This window comes from Sciurus carolinensis, chromosome 4, assembly GCF_902686445.1.
Source record: "Sciurus carolinensis chromosome 4, mSciCar1.2, whole genome shotgun sequence".
Classification (NCBI taxonomy): Eukaryota; Metazoa; Chordata; class Mammalia; order Rodentia; family Sciuridae; genus Sciurus; species Sciurus carolinensis.
Genome location: NC_062216.1, coordinates 165,373,492 through 165,394,173, shown reverse-complemented (window position 1 = coordinate 165,394,173; position 20,682 = coordinate 165,373,492). Strand labels below are relative to the sequence as shown.

The following is a 20,682-nucleotide window of genomic DNA, read 5'->3' as shown; positions in this document are numbered from 1 at the left end:
ACCTAATACCTACAAAATTATACCTCAAGACTGTCTTAAATTATCCTGTTCCCAAATGCATTCATAGTGATGTAAGTAACAGGCAGTGTGGGGCTCAGACACTTATTTCTCCTAAAAAATGTCATATGGTTGATCTTGAATGTCAGATTTCATATAGCACTTACTGTAGAATGATAGATTTGGGATATTAGAGAATCAGTTTAATTTTTTTTTAATATACAGAGGACATATGTACATTAGCAGCATAGTTGAGAGAGAAAGATAGCACATTAAAAATGCTCAGATTCTTGGTTGAATAGCATGACCCGAGTAGCTCTGTACCCTAATTTTGGTCTGGCCTCATATGCTTTATATTTTATTATTATTATTACTGTTAATTAAATTACCATTGTTATTATAGTTCTTTATTATTTTATTGGGTTTAATTTCTCTTTACAAAATATGCATGGACCAAAAAATGACTTTGGGAGAGTATTGCTGAGTTGTTGCTGATGTCGGTTTCATACTGTGATATTTTTTCTGTTTACAACAAGATCAGTATTTCAATATAACGTTGTGCATGTTTTCCCCCTTCTCCCGCTGCATGCAGGGATTCGGGTTCGTAACTTTCGAGAATAGTGCTGATGCAGACAGGGCCAGGGAGAAATTACACGGCACCGTGGTAGAGGGCCGTAAAATCGAGGTGCATGTCTTCAATAATTCAATTTCTGGTTTCTTTTTTACTTCTCTCTTTTTGTATTGCCTCACTTATTTCACATTTGGAACCCTGTCTTGTTTGTGTGTGTGTGTGTGTGTGTGTGTGCGCGTGCGCACACGTGCACGCGTGCACTTGTATGTGTGTGTGTTTTCTGTGTTCTTCACCAATCCTTGCACTAAAATGTATAAAAATAACACTTTCTGTCTGCCTCTCCTACCCCACTCCCCCCCACGTTTTGTTTTGTTTTGTTTTGTTTAGTTCTTTGGGGGTTTTGATTTTGATGTGTGTGTGTGTGTGTGTATGTATGTTTCACTTTTTTTTTTCCTTCCTCCAAAAAGTTCATCCTTCTGCTCTCTTGATTTTTTTTTCCTTTGCTTCAGTTTGCAAGACTCCATGATCAGGCCTAAACAAAACTAACTTAAAGATATCTAAGAACTATCCAACTTATAATTGGGTTCTGTGATGAATCAAGGGGCCAGCCAATGTCTTTTTCCTCTTGGGAGGACAGTTTACCTCCATGTGTGTGCGATAAGCACAGAACCAAAGATTATAAGAGGTTGTGGGGAGGGAGGAGAGAACCCAAAACTTACAAGTTTTAAGTATATCTAATACCAAGAATTTCAACAGTTGATTCTGAAGTTTTATGAATGACATCCTCAAACGAAGGGTTTGATGGTGGGCTGATGCACTGTGGTTGGCTTGCGTCAGCTCTTTGTTACAATGCATTGAAGGTTAACTGGCTCCTCTCCCCTTTCCCACTTTTTAAAGTATTACGTATAAAAGCCACCATTTGAGTAAGATGTCTGCATATTTTGCTTTTTCCCCCTTTCCAATGGTTTAGCATTTAGGGCCCTTCACTTGACTCACTCTTTCCATGGTAACTATACACAATGCTGGCGATGGTACCCGTTGGCGGTAAGTGAAACAAGCACTAGAGAAGAAGCTTTAAAAATGTATTTACAAAACAATTAAGAAAGAAAAAGTCCATCTGCCATCTCACATTAACACTACAAAATGTGACTTGACTTGCTCCTCTTCCTTTCCTTTCCCCTTTTATTTTCACTGCTGTTGAGTAATGCCGCCTGGACTTTGGATGTTCATATTGTTTTGTAGATGTCTGAGCTGTTTGATTACTGACTTCATGGTGATCTTTCCCCTTGCACATCTTACTCAGAGTCCCTAAACTCCAGTTTGGCTGGTTTAATTAATGCACTTCCTGCCCCTACTTCCTTTCCTACTTTTCCTCTTTCCCAAAGCACTGTTCGCAGCTCTGACCGTGTAACTCTTTGCCCTTGTCTGCTTTTTTTCCTGCCCAAGACACCCTTTCTGACTTTCTCTTTTCTTTTTCCCTACCTCATTGTTCTCCTTACCCAAATTCTCCTTAATTCTTTCCCCCCTCCCTTCTCTGTTCTGTGCAGCTCTTGGTCTCTTTTGCTGACTGGTAGTTTCTAAATGGTTCTGGCCACTATTCCTTTCAGTGCTTGGTTGCACTCCGCTCTAGCAGCTGGTGCAAGCTCCTGCTCCATTCTAACCCTGCTCTCCATTTCTTCCCTTCTTCCCCAGACTGATTTTTTTTCTTTCTTTCTTTTATTTGTGTGTGTGTGTGTTAACTGCATGCTCTCAGTCTCATCATTGTTGTCTCCCATTCTTTCTTTGTAAATGTGAAATGTTTATATTATCTGGGGGCCAAACTAGAGTAAGTGCAGTTGGATCACTATACAAATCATATGGTACTTTTAAGCTTTTTTAAAATTCTAATTCTAAAATTGGCCTTTTTGTAACACAAACTTTGCACAATGTACATTCCACAGACAAAATAAGACATTTTATAATTTCTTTTCAAATTGGTATGACTTGACAGTCTTTTAATCAAGTTCTGTGGTGAGGCTTGACCCCCTCTTGCAAGAGCTTCCAGGCTGTTCCTGACCCCAACTGCTATGTCTGAGTTCATTTTTCCCTCCAGCAGCACGGTCCTTGTGACATGTACTTGTCCTAGCACTAGGAATGCTTTATTTAAATGATGCCATTCTGTAATGAGGATAGAGGGTACCATAAAACAAAAGCAGTAAACAGTATATTTTCACAATTCTTTAAAGTGCCTACTTCAAAGGACTTCTGAAAACTTCATTCTTAAATGAATAGACCATGTAGTCTAGAAAATTCAGATGGTCCTGAAGACTGCCCACATGGGAATTTAAGTTCCTATATTTGTTTACTAACTTCTAACAGTAAAATCTTAGACAAACACCAAAAAAATGCAGAATGTCAAAACAGGTAAAATCACTAGATCCATTTTATCGTCTCCCTGTAAACCTACTTCCTGAGCCAGGTGGCAAGCCTCCATTTTATTAACTCGTTTCAGAGTTCATTTGTACATATGGTTGTTTCCCGTTTTTTTCCCCACATTTTCCTTAATGCAGAGACTTCCGTTTAAGGATCTCCAAAGAACTTAAATGTGGAAAACGTGTTTTTTTCTTTGGAGTACTGATATAGTAGCCCCAATTTTCCATGTGGAGACCAAAAAACTGCATTTTACTCTTGTTAGCCTCATTTAATAAGTACTTATATTAAAATTCTATATATTAATATTATATGGCTATATTATTCATCTAAATTAATCCTATCAAGTTTACATTTTGAATTAAGTATTCTGTCACTGGATGAGCAATCTCAGGTTCCCTAATGTGGGCCCTTCCTCCCTGCCCCCTCTTTCTGCTTGTGTTTTTAGGTGAATAATGCTACAGCACGTGTAATGACAAATAAGAAAATGGTCACACCGTATGCAAATGGTGAGCAACTAAAAAGCATTTTTTGGAGAATGTTGTTTATTCTTGCATGAATATATAAACTTTTGAATAAATTCTAAGAATATGTTTCCATCTTAGGACAGTTCATTTAATTTACATTAATTTTACAGAATTAGCTAAACTTTTGGTCACTAAGGTGTTTTGTTCTAAGTAACGTTCATCTTGTAAAAAATGTGCCCTTTGCAATTGCCTGCCATCAATCTAGGTTCCCTGGAGCAGCCTCCTTTCAGCCACTGTAGTTCTCTGCAATGCATTAAACTTGTAGATGTAGCCCTGGAAACCCTCAGATGACTTTTCCTCAGATGAGCTTAAGTGGGATAAGTTGAAGGATAAGTGCATTTTAACCACTTGTATTTCTCTACCCCTGCTTTCCCTGAGACCCGGCAGTAACAGCCCTGGTTGAGGAGGGTGTGCCATCTTCTATCCCATGATTAGAAGCTGTAGAGTAAACTTCATAAATAGTTCTCATTGAGAAGGAAATTTTCTATGAATAATTATTCTAATATAAACGGAACTTTCACATCAGTTCTCAAGTTTAATCTAGATTCATGTCTTCTAAATGAGATGGAGTATGATTTTGATCTGTGGTACCATAATGGTTTTACAAACTGGCCTACAGTGAGATTGGGAGACAATAAAGAGAAAATGAAATGGGTTGGCTTCTGGGTCCTAAGGTTTACAGCTCTGCTGCTTTTTCCCTGCTTCTGGTCCCTGGCGTCAAACCCAGGGCTTCACATGTACCAAGCAGGCACTCTACCACCGAGCTGTCCTCCAGAGCCCCAGCTCTGCTGTGGTCTCAGAGATTCCTCATTCTCTGTTTTTTGTTTGTTTCTTTTTTTTTTAGGATTCTACATAAGATCTTATCTAGAATAAAAGGGAAGGTTTTTACTGCTCTTTAAGGAAATTTCTCCTATACTAGAGCATGACCTTGTGTGCTAGTAAAATCTTAAATCAGGTAGAAATATATTGGTATTGAGTATATCCCCTAAAGTCTTTACTAAATATATTGAACCCAGCTTCTTACACAGATGATAGAAATTTATTCACATAATTTCCATTTTCTTTACCCATTTTATCAGTGTATAATCAGAGGATACCACTGCCTCCCACTTTACCTCTGGTTTTTTATTTTTATGGTTATTACAAAAATAAGTTTCTGCAATTTTGGTTAAAAACCAATGTAAGTGAAACAGGAAAGAGAGGCAGAGCATGTCAGATTATCTTTAGATCCAAAGAAATGGTGTGGCAGAAAATAGCCCCTAATGGAATTTCAGAAGACAGAATTCTACTTCTGGATTTGCCTCTTACCTGTCTAATTATCTTTTTATATCTGTATATTGGCAACCACAGATTCTTAGAAGGTGCTTTAGAAATCATCAAAGGCCAATCCCCTAAGCTTATTATTTAGGAAATAAGGCCAGAGAAGTATAGCACTTACCCAAGGTTACATGTGGTACTTACTTATCTTCCTATTTGGATTTTGTGGAGGTCACATGTCATCTGTGAAAATACACTGTAAATTATACAAAACTGAACACGTCAAGTATTATTAACAGTGTATCAACCTCCACCCATTTTACGAACTTAAAATGAGTGCTCAGGGTGCCATTGGTAGAAAAGAAAAAGTTCATCCTTTAGACATTATTCTAATTTAATATTCAAGCTTATTATTCAAGAAAACTGCTGCTGCTACGTTAAAGGTCCTCAGAAGAGTGTGCTGAGTGAATTCTCAGGAAGCATTTGACTTCTGTTGGTTTAAATTACTTAATTTATGCAGAAACATTGCTCAGTGTCTGTGCAACTTACAGACATTTAACAGTGCAGCCCATACATGCTCTTAAATTCAAGTAGCATTTGAACTCAGATTTCGCCCAGATTTCATGCAGAATTATGGGTCCATCATCACAGCACACAAATCAGCACCTTCATCAGAATTGGAGATTGGAGTGATTGAAAAGTAATGGGTTTTCTCTTGAATAATGTCTTTGCTTGTGACTATTAAGATCTGATGATTTAAATAGAATTGACCTCTTATTTGTTCCATTCATATATGCACAGTGCTAGGAAAGAAGTCAACAAGAGTTAATCTTTCAGAAAAATAATAGGATATGTTTGCTTATTAAGTACAAAATTCAATAAATATTTATTAAGGTTTTCACATGGAATTTACTCATGCACTGTCAGTGGGCAGTAATATCTTTTTTTATTTTTTCATCCCTTGCTCTGGTCTTATAAATGTAAAAGGGGCAAAAGAAGTAAAGTTGACATCATATGATATCCTTTGGAAACTCAACATTTATAAAAGTTGAAGCTTATTGTCAACAGCAGTCTGGTGTCCTTGGTCTGATTAACTTAAATATATTTGTTATAAATTGAGACCTCAGAAGTCACACACAGAAGTTGGGAATGTACCTTGAATTTTATTATTGCATGACTTTGCTCTTTCACTTGGTGAACTCCAGTGGAATCCCAACAGTGAATTCCAGTGAAAGGAGGATTTCAGTTTCCTCAGAAAACCAGCATGGTATAATTGAACATGGAATCAAACGCCAGGTCAAATTCGAATTCAAAGGATACCTTGATAAAGAGCCATGTTTGTGAACAGTGTTAAAGAGTGTGCATTGCCACGCAGTGCAGAATGACTCATGTTCTGCCTTCTTTCCTTTTTCTAAACGAAGAGGGGATCACCTGGGTGGTGCTGTGAGAGCATCTACCAAAACCCAGGGGTTGTTTCTCCCTCTTTTTGCTCATTCCCTCTCCATCTCCCTCCTAATTTCTTTCTCTTCCTCTCTCTCTTCCTCCCCCTGCCTTCATCCCCCCAGCCCCTCCTGATCCCCTCAGCTGTGCTAGTCCTGCCTAAAGATTGCCATCCCCCTCTCAGGTGGACCTAGAGGTAGCTAGATTCTAAAGGAGTTGACTGCAGGCACAAATGAGCCCAGAGATGTCCAAAACCAACCAAAATGAATTGATCACTCCTTTTCCTCACATAGTCTTAAATGCTCACTGCTCTCTTTTCCATTTCAGGTTGGAAATTAAGCCCAGTAGTTGGAGCTGTGTACGGTCCTGAGTTATATGCAGGTAAAATTGACATTACAATGTTTCCTTGTGTGCTATTTAACTGTAACATCTGTGGATTTTCAATGTGCTATTCCTTTATAATCTTTTTTGCTTTTTTTAAAAAAATTCTTCTAAATGCAATCAGCGTCCAGCTTTCAAGCAGATGTGTCCCTCGGCAATGATGCGGCAGTGCCCCTGTCAGGAAGAGGGGGTATCAACACGTACATTCCTTTGATCAGTAAGTACCCTATGTTGGCCTGGCATGATCGCGACTGTTGTGACTGAACAGTGATGTGCTTGTTTGGTTGGTTGGTTTTGTTCTGTTTTTCCTTCTGTACTACATAACTGAAAAGAAAGCATTCTCAAGAGGGGAAATAAATAAGATCACAATGCCTGTTCTTTTTAACCCATGCTGGAATCTTCTGACCAATTGTTAAGATTTCCACAAAACAAAAACAGTTGGAAAAGGTAAAGGGGGTGAAGGCATGTGAAGAATGTTCTAGTCTGTACTTGATAACAAAGAAAATAAAAGCCATGCGTGGTATGGAGGGTGTTCTTCATGCCTATGTTGGTCCGCCCCAGCTCTGCAGTGGAGGTCACTTTAGAGCACCTCCAGCGTTGCTGATTATTCCAGCTCTCTCCTTGTCTTTAGAGCCCCGTTTACCCAAACCCTTTCCTCTAGCAGAGGTATAATTAACAGGATTCAGAGGATGTGGAAGTCACGTGCTTTTCAGAGGCTAGCACGTTTAAAATAGGCCCTAAATGAACATCCACCTCTTGAGAGGATACAGGAGAACACAGGGGAGGAGTGGTTTCCCTCTCACCTTCATTTCTGAATTACAGCATGTTAGATAAAGGGATGAAATTGACTAATGAAATGTCTAAAGTCTACTATGTGCCTTAGAGGTTGACAACATGTAAGAATACAAAAAGAACATTCTCTTGAGGAATCATTATTATATCCACATAATAATGTTTGGAAACAAGATTAATAACTGGCCAATTAAAGAGTTCCTATCAATCTGATTTGCACTGCCCACAGAAGTTAGAAGTCTTGTCTCTTATTAGGACAATAATTCTCAGAGCGGCTTGACCCATTTCTCATCAGCTCATGTTATAATGGCAAAATTGGGAAGGAGCAGAGTAAATCACTCAAGGTCTGTGAAGAATGAGGCATGGAACCATTCACTTGTACATGTTGCCATTTCTTTCCCACTCAGAGACCCGGGGTGGGAGATGGACAGAATAATCTGTGTGCCATCTTTTCAGGAACGATATGTTTCCTGTCTTGTCATCTTTTCTGTAACTGGTTCACAGCACATTGAAACCGTATACCTACTTTTGAATGCAAGTTGAAATTTCTGTCATATTTTGGGTCTCCCTTTAGTTCCTGGCTTCCCTTACCCAACTGCAGCCACCACGGCGGCCGCTTTCCGAGGAGCCCATCTGAGGGGCAGAGGGCGGACGGTATATGGTGCAGTCCGAGCGGTACCTCCAACAGCCATCCCCGCCTATCCAGGGTAAGCATTAGATTCCAAAATCAGTATGTTTCTGAAATAAACAATTGGACAAATAAGGAATACCATGGCCCTCTCATAACTTCTGGGACATTACCGTGCCACAAAGTCTGAATATTTTCAAATTAATGGAATAGATGGCAACCAAAATGTACCATCATCAGAATGTGACAAAATGTCAATTTGTTATATAAATCTTATTTGGGCCACCTTAAGCCTTCATGGTAATGGCTTAAGACAGTAGCCAGAACCATCTGTGTTTACTAGCAGTGTGTTGGCATGGAGCTCACGCAGCAGCGCACGAGTGTGGATTAACACTGATGCAGAGAACAAGAGAGGAGCTGGGGATCGTAGTCCAGACCACCTCTGCTGGGTTCACCACCTGGGTTGGGGCAGAGGCCAGCACAGGTGCCTCCTCGTGATTTCACTGCCTGGGTGGTGAGCAGCAGAGCTAGTTACCCACAATGGATTTGCTTTCTTTGTAGGAAATGGATTCAAAGAGGTTAATTCAAAGATGAACCAAGTCCAATTGAATCAAGGGAGGAAGGGAGAAGTAGGAGGATTGAACTGCAGTTGGCTTCTGAAGGATGTAAAACAGCTGCTGCAGCTGAGCATCCTTCACCCTTTGGTTTTGCGTGGAGGGTGTCTCATGCAGTGGAATGATTCCATAGCAACAAATAAATCCTTTGCTATTGAATGGGGAGAAGGAGTGAAGATAGTAGGCTTGTTTTTAGTTGTTTCTCTGTGTCAACCTAAAATGTATATTTTTATAAAGAATGGACTTTTATTAGTTAGTTGTACCAAGGACTTTCTCTCTTCAAAGATGTGACATTTCTCTTCTTCATCTTTTCTCTGCCTGTGACAGGTTTTTTCTGTATTCTTATGAAGAAATAGTGGCAGAGAAGCCTGTTAGCTGCTACTTAGTTAAAATATAAAGGGAAAGAGCCTCCTTTTATGTCCTTTCTGATAGCAAAATTGGCTTCACCTGGAGGTGTACTAATTTAACATTCATTCATTCATAGACCAAATGGACATACCATTAGGAGTCCTCCATGCCACAGAATTAAAGCACTTTTGTTAGACCAGGCAAGTATGCATGTTGAAGTGGGCAGGCTCCAAAAAACACTGGAAGGGAACTGCTACAGAAAGTAACTTTTGTTTGCAACCTATAGATGTTTAAATCCCATGCATTCCATCATCTCCATCTTCTGCCATGACTTTTAATTTTATCCTTTTTTTCTCTCAACTTGACCTTTGACCTTCAACCTCTGACATCTCGTTAAAGAAGTAAATAATGATACAGTGTTGTTTCATCAAGAAATATTCAAATGAAACATAAAAATAAGCCTTTTGAAAGTTTCGCACACAAGGAAAATTTGTCCATGAAGTGCCTTCCATTTCAATCCAAAAATGTTTATTGTCATGTTTTCAAAAAGAAACTACTCAGAGAAACATGGGACTTCCTTATTTTGTAACCTTCTTGAGTTACTTTATAAAGTGGTTGAATTCATTCCTGTTCAATGTAGGTCATTTCAGTATATTGGCCAAACTTGAGAGCCCATTCTCTACCAAGTCCGTGTCAGGTAGATATTTGATCAAAGGTATTTTATCTTTTATGTCTAATCACATCAATTTCTGTGCATTACATTGAACTAATTTCCCATGTTTTCTTTTTTATTAACTAAACCACCTGTTTACATGGAAGATGGCAAGGAATAAGTCCAGTATTTTATGGGGAATGGCCTAAAATTGCTTTTCAGCTTAGTAAACTAATTCCATCATTAATCATGTGTTCTCGCCTCCTTGTGGCATTTGATACAGGATATATTGGAATCCTTCTAGAATTTAGTTGAATATTCTCATTAAGTCATTTGATGCAGAGCAAAATGTATTTGTTTTTGTTGCCAATACTCTTCTCTAGAAGGAATGTTTTTAATCTTTCCCTATATCCCCTTCCTGAAATTGCTGAAGGTTAAGTAGTTACCATTTGACTTCAGTGCTTTCCATTTTATCAAATTCCATTGCATACGAGTCTCCTTACTAAAATGCAATGGAGAGACAGATGACTGTCTAATTGAGTCTTAACTGCAACTGGGCAGACAAGACTTGTCTAAATGATCATCAGAGAAGAGTGTGGTTTGCCTTTTATGTAGTACAAAGGCAGAGCATATCTGGGGCACTGAAAAGTGTGACGATAGTGTCCCGTAAAGGCAACAAAGGTCTTTGGAAATGAAAATCAGACACTTTTTAGCCACCTACAGAAACAGGTCACTTCATCTCTAAATTAAAAATATAATTCCTTGCCCTTATTTGCCAGCTTGATCATTGTAACAGAAAGTAGTAGTAAAAATTCCCATCTTATTTAGTTGAATAAACAAACAAAAAAAACCAGATAACCTAATTTAAAACAGCCAAATCTTGACCTAACAAATATGAAGAAAAAAAATCTTATCTTTTATCTCTGCTGCTGTTTCATGTCTTTTGGTCCCAAAGTAATGTTTTTGGGGAAGTCTGTATATGCTAAAATACCTTAAAAGATTGGACATCTATAATTAAGAATAATGATGTAGTGTTGCTCTAGGTTTTTTCCTTTTTTCTTTTTTAAGGAAAAAAGAAAGACTCACATATGGTTTGATGCAAATTCATTATCTAAACAAGAAAATAGTCCCTTCTGTTCCTAACCAGCTACCTTCTCAGTTTTATTCTTTTAAATAAGACAGGATGATCCTTGGTCATGCCCAGAACTTCAGTTATCAATTATATTTTTTCAGAATTCCATGCATATTTTTATGGTCAAAAAGGAACCCTTAAAATCTTCCAGTTACTCCTTCCCACTCTGGATTATATTGTTACTATCTGGGATCCCCACTGCACCTTTCAATTCTTGGACCTTGGACCAATCACCTTAACCTTTAGCTCATTATCTCTGCTTGTGAAAGCAATGCATTGTGGGTATTTTTGGTTGTTTTTCTTTTTTTTTTTTTTTTTTAATTACATTTCTCTGTTTACTTTGGTCAGAATTGATTGACTTGTTTTTCTGAGGTGTTGCATTGGTTCTTAAAAATGCTGAATAATAATACTTTGCATGCTTGTGTGATCAGCCAAATCTTATCGCATGTCTAATGTGCAGGGTAAAAGCAGGTGATGTATGGATATCAGAAAAAAATTAGATTTTACTACAGAACTGAAAACAAAATCCTAAACATAATTTTGAAAGCTGCTTTGCACACAGGTCTTGTCCTGATGGAATTCTTTGGGTTCACTTTTTTCATGTTAAACTCCTCTTCACTTCCATCCCCCTTGGTAAGCCCTTTAAAGAAAAACTTTCTCCTTAGGGCAAACTATTTTTAAAAATACTCCAGGTACAAAATGTTGATAGTTCCAGTGCGGTGATTTTGGATAGCTACAGCAGCTATCCCAGCGGGCCGCGTACTGGAGCTGTGTGCTGAGCATGTGCACTTTGTTTTTCTCAGTGATTTGCCACGGCCCAAGCCCAGTGTACGTATTCATACATCACCTGCCTGTGTAGAGCGCATGTGCATGCTGCCGTCCTCAATAACCGGAATGTGTTTCTGTTCTTTTGTTTTTTTCGTTTTTTGTTTTTGTGTGGATTTTCTGCAGTGTGGTTTACCAGGACGGATTTTACGGTGCTGACCTCTATGTAAGTACACACACTGGGGCCTTCTCGACCCCATCCCCTGACAAGCCAGCCTTTTTTTTTCTGTTTCTTTGGTTTGGTTTGGTTTGGTTTTTGTTTTTGTTTTTAATATAATTTGTTTAATTTTTATTTCCTTTTTCCTTGTGGAGATATATATATATATATATTTATATATTTAAGAATGCAAGCATGCTTCTCTGCCACTGCGCTTGCCCCTGGGTGCAAAACCTGAGCCTTTGGGTTTCCTGATCATTGCCAGGGTCAGTCTACTGGACATATTCTTTTCCCTTCCCTATGCCCACAGATGTTCTGTGTATCTCTAATTTATCGTTGAGATGATCAGCAGGTTTAAAGTCTTATTACTGCCGTATCATTTGCACATATAAATAATAGGACTAGCTTAGCCTTAAACCAACTCTACCTTCTCTGCTTTTCTTCTCATTTCACATTCCTCTTTAGATCATTAGAGCTTTGATTTTTTTCATAGATGGCCATAAACTTTCTGGACTGTGTGATTTCTGATTTTACCTTTGAGAACATATACTGGTGAGAGTGACCTAGGGGACTGATGCCAGTGAAGAGTGTGCAGGGAGAGGTTCCCAGGGAGTCACTGCTTGACCTTTCTTGGGCCCAAGGGCCACAATCACTAGGTGTCTTTTCTTAAAAGCCAGAAGGGGGAAATAGTGGCATAATTAATAACCTAGACTCTCCTATGACCACTACATAAGATTTGTTGATTCTTCTACCTGCAGTAACACTCAACCCATCATTTAAACTGTCTGACAATAGCTAAAGTTCCATGATTGGTTTGTCATATATTATTTAAAAGATGGACAAAGTAACCTAGCTGACAGAGTGAAAGTTTTTGTGTTTCTCAGTCATTAGAAAACAATTGTGTAGGAAAAACTTGCCAACATGAAATGTCAAAATAGCCTAGAAATACTTTTTCCACTCTCACTTGCCAAACCTACAGGCAGACCTTTTCTTGTGAACTATTTCCGAAGGCTGCCAGAGATTCTCTAGTGGTCTAAAGAAACTAATGCCTTTAGGATGCACTGGGAGGCTTCCTGTACTGCAGGAAGTGGAGATGGGATGAGGCCTCTGTGGTTGCCCTTGGTGGAGCAACTGCTTAAGAGCCTTAGCCATGATTTAGACCAAGCCCCTAAGTTCATAGATACATTTCTTAGGTCGTGACTTGCCAGGAATGACATAAATTATTCATACAAGCGAGTGTAAAACCCTGCTAATTCAGATTTCATTACCACTCTTTGTACTTTAATTAAAACCCACCTCTTTCCTCAGAACATTTGTAAGAAGTAGTGAAAAGTATCTCTTTTCTCATGTTCACAGTTAAACTTGAGGATTGGGGAATCTGTCTGCCCAAATTACATGTTTACACATGAGGTCAGCATGTATGTTCTCCCATGCACATTGGTACCCATATCTCATGAGACTCACCTTTATGTTGTTTTATTGAGGGCTGGTCTATAGAGCAAGTCTGTCTAATTCAGTAATTTCTTAAATTCATTTTTCCTCTCTAATGTCTTTAATGTACTTATTAAAGTACAGCCTACCTCTGACTTATGAAGAATTCCCTACTTTCACCTTAAGTCAACCAGTTGAATATTTGTTTACAGTTCTCTCATTCCTTAGTTTAGAATATAGAATTTTATTGAGAGAGTTGATTTTCCTATCCATGTCAAGAAAATACTCTTGATATTTTTTTTTTAATATATTAACTGGATTACCTTATGGAGCTAAACAAGTAATTAATTCAGTGATCTGGCCAGAATTGTTTTTTCTTTTTTTGCCAATGGTCCCTTGTTGATTAAAGTACTCAGTAAAAATGGAATTATTACTCCTTTGTTCCTATCTTAAAGCAGATTTGCTTGGAGAAAAAAAAAGTCACTAGTGCTGAGACAGTATCCAAGCCCTTTAGCAAGAAAGAAGAGCCATCATAGGCAGCTGTTGAGTCAGGCCTGTGGCAACGGCAGCTGTGGAACCGGGTGGTGCCGATTCCACGTGAGGCAGCAAAGGATGCTTCTTAAAGACAGACAAAAAGCGATTGTTGGGCCTTGAGTTTGTTCTGTTCTCTCTGTACATTTTCTCGTCTGTGGAAATCTGTCAGTACACATTTAGTTCTTTTTCCTCAGAAATTCACATTAGAATAGAAAGGATGGTGGTTTCTCTGTGTAAAAAGCGCACTGAGCCAGTGCCTGCAAAAACATGAGGGAGAAGAGTTTAGTCTGCTTATGTTGTGTTAATTCTGAAGGGTGTTTTAAGTAAGTCCCTTTCCTGTTCCCCTCTTAGTGATCCCTGTGGCCATTTTCTTCCTTTCTGTTTCTTTTATGGCTCACTGTTCTCCAGAGAACCCCATCTGCCAATTGTGTCCATGGTTTTGAAAGAGACCTGCAGGGATAGGGTTGGGGAGAGGCAGACAGATTGTGTCCACTCCTCCCCGCTCCTCTTTGCCAAGCAGAACAGGCATAGTTCACCCTACTTCACCTTCTAAGTGGGATGACCAACTGCTCCTGATTCTCATCCTGTGAAAAGCATGCTTGCATCCAAAGGAAAGAAAAGGCTGGTGGCCCCATGGTGGGCTTTTTGTATGATTGTTTTCCTTCCACAGCTGTGTTTTTTGAACTGCTCTTCCTGTGTTCTGTTATAGAATAGTCTTACAGGAACCAATCATTAGCGCTAAAATACCTCAGGTAGGAGTGCCAGTGTGACCTGCCAATCAATCAGATTGTGGATTGCAGTGAAAAAATTGAATTATACTAACCATTCCAGCTCCACGTTAGAGATGGGAACAGAGGCTTTTTTGGATAATCAAGACTTGTGAGCGTGTGATCTGAGCCCTGCTACCTCAGCAGAGCACACAGTCATATTCCACACACATGGCACTTTCTCCAGAATTAAGTGCTCCTGCCCCATTGCCACACATCTGCACCAGGTGTGTTTATGCACGGTCCCATCACTGCTGCTTCTTTTAGTTTGTCAATCACATTTGCCCGTAATATTTAAGCTGATCTTTTTTTGTTGGAGATCTAAGCAGCTGGGGACATTTTCTTATAAATGTGAAAAGGGAGGAAGTAGACCCCTGTCCAAGTGGGACTTATTTGAATCCGAGATTGGGCCCTGTTACGAGATCCTAGTAATCGAACCAGGTTGGACTTGGAGCCAGTCCTTTGCCTTTCCCTGTAGCTTGTCCTTTTCCTTGGGAAGATCAGTGAGTTCTTTTGGGTAACTGCACTCCTTTCAAGATGTGTTGATAGCTGAGTGCTAGCAGTGAGAACACAGTCAGTGGCTCTTAATACAGTTACTTTATTCATGTGATTCCCCAGAGATTTTGGAAATGAAGCAACGTGGAGAGACGTGGAATAGCAAAGTATTTGACAGGTTTGGTTCAGTAAAGATCATCTCCCATCTATCATAGAAGTTGTAAGTTGAAGATGTCAAGTTGATCACCACAGTTTCTTCCTTTAGCCACAGTTTCAAACAATAACAAGATAGAATTTAAATCTGCTTTTCAAAGTAGATAGATCTCTTAAGAACAGTAACCATGTTACCATTATTATAAGTTTCTGTTTTCTAGTCTGTGTTATTCACATTTATTCAAAGATGCCACCTAAGAACTCGGGGTGTTCCTTAGAGCAGTGGCTCTCAGGGGAGTCAGGAGGCAGGGAGGTAAAAGAGGGAGTTAGAGTCCCCTAGAAACAAATGAAATGATCCCCAGAGGCCCAGAATTCAGCTCCTGCCAACTGCAATAGAACTCTGCTCTGCTGTGGTGATCTGAAGTATCACACCTATTGTTCCCCTCCCCCCACACACTCACCTCACTGTGTGATCTAGATACTATGTAGAGGTGACAGGCTTTCATTTTGTCTGCTGGTCTTGAAACACACACTCTCAGTGTCACATAATGTCATTGTCTTTCAGGTAGAAAGAAGGTGTCTTGACATCACATGCTCACCAAAGTCCTGTTTTAATGTAAACCTCAAACAAAAATGTAATAAAACGAAAGGCAAGGTTAAAATTAAAGACAAGCCGAAAGTTTACCAGTGTGAGATGAAATTAAGGTATACAGACAGATGTCAGGTCTAGGAGGGGTGACATTTAGAACTAATTTGTTTTGTTCTGATTTGAAACACAGCTGCAGAACTGTGCAGAATTGCAGAAGAATCATTCAGTGTGGCAACATTGTCAAGTTAATTAGATGATAAACTGATTCAGAGTAGAAGAGAAAACCTGAGGAAGTGACATTGAACTGTGAAACTCTTGAGGCTTGCTTAAACAGATTCAGAGGGCATTGCAGAAAAGAATACTAAAGGCAACAGCATTTTTCTTTGAAAATGCTGGAAGTCAAAGGCACGGAGCTATGTTATGAATGTGTAAAAAAATAAAATTCTTCAGTATAGGAATGGTCCTGGAAGAACACTGGATCAGACTAGGTGCCTGTTCACAGGGCGTGAGCATGCAAGCGAGCATGTGGGTCCCGGCCGGAGTATGCTGTCAGGGTCAGGCAGGTGGGAAGAGGAGCCAGGTAGCATTGGAAACATCAGGAGTCATTCAGAATGAATCGCAAGGGGAAAAGAAACTGATTATTTTTCAAGGGGCAAGAGTGTATTTGAATTGGGCTTAGCCAAGCCAAATTTATACAGTTCTCAGAGTTCCAAAAAGCTGTCTGTGTGTGCCCTCCTACATCAGGGTGTGCTGTGGCCATGCTAATCCCCATTTTTTGTTTTATTTCAAATCACACACAGATAGAATCTGCAAACTGCTTCAGATCCAACAGGTCTGATTGTGTGTAAATACATTATGTCCTTTTTAATTTTTATTATTAATGGTTGCTTCAGTTTTGCATCAGTGCATGGTTAAAGCAATACACATCAGCTATTCATGACTTCATATCTCCAAATGAATTATTTCTCCTCTTTTTTTGTTTGTTTGTTTGTGCAGTCAGCTGAAGAAATGTTAACATCTCACTCTAAATCTCTCAGTGGAGTCTCTGTTCCCTTCTCTGATATAACAGATGGGTTACTGCTTGTTATGATTATTAACATTGTGGTGTGGGCCAGGGCTAGGGTGGGCAAGGTTCGCTCTTCCTCCGGGCTGGGGGCAGTCGTTAGGGTATGGAATGTTAACTCAGTGGTGACTGACTGTTCCGTAACGCCAGGTCGTTGTGGCTGCACGCTCTAGTAATCGAGGCTGTGTATTTCACCGAGCTTGTGGTAGAGCGTAGGGCAACCGCTGTCCCAAGAGAATGCTGGGATAGATAGAGTTAGCCAGTACAGTCTGAACGTGGTGACTTTGCTGGTTGTTTTAGCTCCAGATGTTGGCATGCTTAGTTTTTAATGTGATTAATAAATGTGGCGCCATATCCCCTCCCCACGCCTGAACCCTCTCTCTCCTACCCTCTTCCCACCTTGTTCTTTTTTAAAACCTTAAGAAATAGTAATGAAAACCGTGGTGTTTCAAACTGCACTTTGCTCTCATGTTCTATAAAACCTTCAGATCTGCTGGCAGAAGGGAAAGTTGAAAAAACAGCTTCTCAGCCTGAATCTTTGTGCACTCAGAACTCCAGACTACAAACACATAGATCTGGATTTTGCCCTGCATTTGGGGGGATATATTTTGTTGAATAACCAATTTCAGCAGCAACAGAAATACTTTGGAGTAAGAATATGTATCTAAGAGGAATAAATCTGTGACAGACAAGTTTCCTTATTTGGGGGCAGTCATTGGTGAGTTACCTGTTAGTGTGGTGGCTGGGACTTGTCCCTCCTGACTCAGCCCTTTTTTGCAGAACTGCTCCTTCCTGCTGTAATCACTAGGCACTAGGAGAGTGGGGTTGATGAAGGGTGATGTGCTTTTTAAGAAAACTGTATGGACATAGTTTTTCCTAGTACTGAAGCTCCTCATGAGCCTTCTCTTGTCCTATTTTTCTGAACTTGAATCACAGAGAGCCTCATGAAATTCAGACTCCAGAGTCAGAGTTTCACTTATAAAAGAGGGAAACTACTGCAGGTGGAGGCTGTGCATTTCCTTCTGTATCTAAAGGAAGACTCTCCACATTTTGATCTATTCTGAATTGTTTTGGTTAGCAGTGACATCGCTCCTAAGGGCCTCTGACTTCTTGTACACCAAGAAGTACATAGCCCCAGTATCTCCAGTCAGGCTTCCTGGGGGTCAGGCTCAGAACATAAGGACCTCAGAATTCTTTAATGAGAATCTCTGTCTCTGCCCTAGGAGTATGCCCCTGTTCGAAAATGCTTTCATGCGTTAATCTGGCCTTAACTGCTTTTATTTTGAAAGAGTATTTTGGTGTTTGAAAAAAAAAGTACTAAAGAGACAAATCACATATTGCTGAATTGACCTGTTTACAAAAAAGCTTCACTGCCAGGCATGGTGGCACACGACTGTAATCCCAACAGCTGGGGAGGCTGAGGCAGGAGGATTGCAAGTTCAAAGCCAGCTTTAACAACTTAGTGAGACCCTAGGCAACTTAGCTCATCTCAAAATAAAATATAAAAAAAGGGCTGGGGATATGGATCAGTGGTTAAGCGCCCCTGTGTTTAATCCCTGGTACAAAAAAAAAGAAAAAAGTTTTACTAAAGGTAGCCCTGCTTTAGACTTGGCACTGGCTGTAATTCTAAACTAATGGAACCATTTCTAGTTACGATATTTGAGTCTTTAGGGTTCAGTTAAAATTTCAACCATAATGATTAACTTTATTTAGCAAATGCTTTGCTGCTTCATGTCTTCTTTAGAAGCTTCAAAAAAGAAGTAAAGAAATCTTAGTGAGCAATATATTGCAGCCAGGGTACCCAGCTTTGGCCACATCAGTCCTGCCTGCCCATTCCCAGAGACCTGTCACAACCAGCCCCATAGGGTACTGCCATGTCCCCACCTAGTACAGTTTCATTGACAATGTTTGGTAATATTGATTAGAATCTTCTTATTTTCATGGGTATCTATAGAAGATTCTGCCATTAAGAAGGAAATATTTACTTTTTCAAGTCACTGGAAGAATAAAGGAATAATACGTAACTACTGAAAATCAGTTCAGGATTTATATATGTATTATAAATATATATATTATATATATTATAAATATATATATATATTTTTTATACACATACACAGACATACACATCTATGTATGGTGGTGACTTCATATATCAAAAAAGAGTAAAGGGAATTTTCCCTGACCTTGCAGTTTCTTTAGGTAGAGAAAACATGAATTGCATTAGATAGATGCAAAAAGCTTTAGAAGCCCATAAAAATCATAGGTATTTCCAAAGTAAAATTTAACAGAAAGAAAAGAAAGAAGATCGAAACATCTGCATCAAGCAACAAAGAAGAACAAGCACCCCACTAGAAAACACTTGCTGTGATCCTAGGGAGCGATACAGAAGTCAGTGTGGCATTTCTTTTATAGATTGATCAAAATCTGAACCTTTGAAGGAATACAAAGTAGAAAGTTTCAGATATCCCTGAGAAATGTATGCACTTAATCTATGGAAATAAAATGGTTGTGCTATTATTCACTACTGAATTGATGTCCATGTGGATCAATTGAACAGCTGTTTTTTTGATAATAAAAGGGCAGTAATAAAAATTTGCAGCTGAATTAAGTTGAGGTAAAAAATAGATGAATTCTCAAGGGGTAAAGAAAAACAGAGCTTGCCACTTTTCACTGTGGCCTGTCTCGTGGGGCATTTGTGGGGATTGTCTTTGAATACTTCCTGAAGGAACTAGTATTTCCCCAGACAGTGAAAACCTTGTGAGTATTTGGTTCACCTAAACAGAGGTGAAATCTCAGGCTCTCGTGGTTTGAAACTCCTTAGGACTGAGAGGATCTCTGAACCATTGGAAGGAAGACTCGGAAAGTGCCTGCTTGAGACTAGGAATCGTAGTCTCATTTAGGGAGGGAAAATAAATGCAGTTAATGCCTTGGAGAAGGGGCTCCAAAGCTGTTGAAAGCCAACCAAAGGCTCCCAGGCCATTTGTGGTCTGGTTTGCCACAGTCTGAAACGTAGATTGGTCAACTTTTTCTAGAAAGGGCCAAGTGGTAGATAAATATTTTGGGGTTTTTTTAGCCATACAGTCTCTGTCACAACAACTTCAAAAGACAGGTGGCAAACTGCATTAGCTCACAGGCCAAAGTTTGCCAACCCTGATCTACTCTGTCCTTTGCTTTTAAATACTACCTGGTCATTTGTGCCTCTTGGCAAATGGCCTGGGCCAGATGCAGCAGAGCTCTGGGTCAGACCTTCCTGTTCTGTGCTGTGGTCCCTAATAATGAACTAGTCCAGGTGTGCGTCAGACTCTGAGGTTGACACACAGAGATGGAGCTTATTTTAACTCTGTAATTCACATTTGTTGTCAGTTGGAGTTCTCCCAACATTCCATGAACATTTTCCCTGTTTAAAGTTCCAACAAAGACTGAAGAAAGGCAGGACCAAAATCACATCTTTATCTTTTTAAATTAATAGATATTACCTGTGTATCTTATTTTTGTTACTGTCAAAAGTGGAAGCAAATTCCTTCTTAATTTCTAGTAGGAGAGTAACATGCAGACTGATGCAGTTTGAAACATTTCCTTCCCATGTGTGTCTGTGTTCGTGTCTGGCCCCGTGTCTACACATGTGTGTCTGCGTGCAGGTGGGTGTGTGTGAAGCTGCCCAGGGGAGAGGTATCTGTAAAGTCAGTTCTCTTCTCTCCTGTAGGGTGGATATGCAGCCTACAGATATGCACAGCCTGCTACTGCAACCGCAGCCACCGCTGCTGCAGCCGCTGCAGCCGCTTACAGCGACGGGTACGTATAGAGCGCCTGCACCTGCCACAGCACCACCGCCTCTTCCTCCTTCCCCATGTCCAGAGTAGCACTGTCTCCTGGGCCTCCTGCCAGCCTGACTTTTCTGCAGCCCACCGTTCACGACC

At 39.7% G+C, this 20,682-nt stretch overlaps 1 protein-coding gene across 23 annotated transcripts in view; it reads left to right on the top strand.

The window, feature by feature from the left end:
- Rbfox2 (RNA binding fox-1 homolog 2) overlaps window positions 1–20,682 on the top strand; it is a 267,810-nt gene that overhangs the window by 239,382 nt on the left and 7,746 nt on the right. For 8 of the 23 annotated variants that reach the window (XM_047550772.1, XM_047550766.1, XM_047550778.1 and 5 more), the window contains 8 exons: window positions 590–682; window positions 3,426–3,486; window positions 6,529–6,582; window positions 6,707–6,799; window positions 7,937–8,081; window positions 11,700–11,739; window positions 16,500–16,531; window positions 20,469–20,557. In XM_047550772.1, coding sequence (XP_047406728.1) covers window positions 590–682; window positions 3,426–3,486; window positions 6,529–6,582; window positions 6,707–6,799; window positions 7,937–8,081; window positions 11,700–11,739; window positions 16,500–16,531; window positions 20,469–20,557 — 607 coding nt within the window. The other 15 variants (XM_047550786.1, XM_047550770.1, XR_007108445.1 and 12 more) reach the window with 14 other exon arrangements.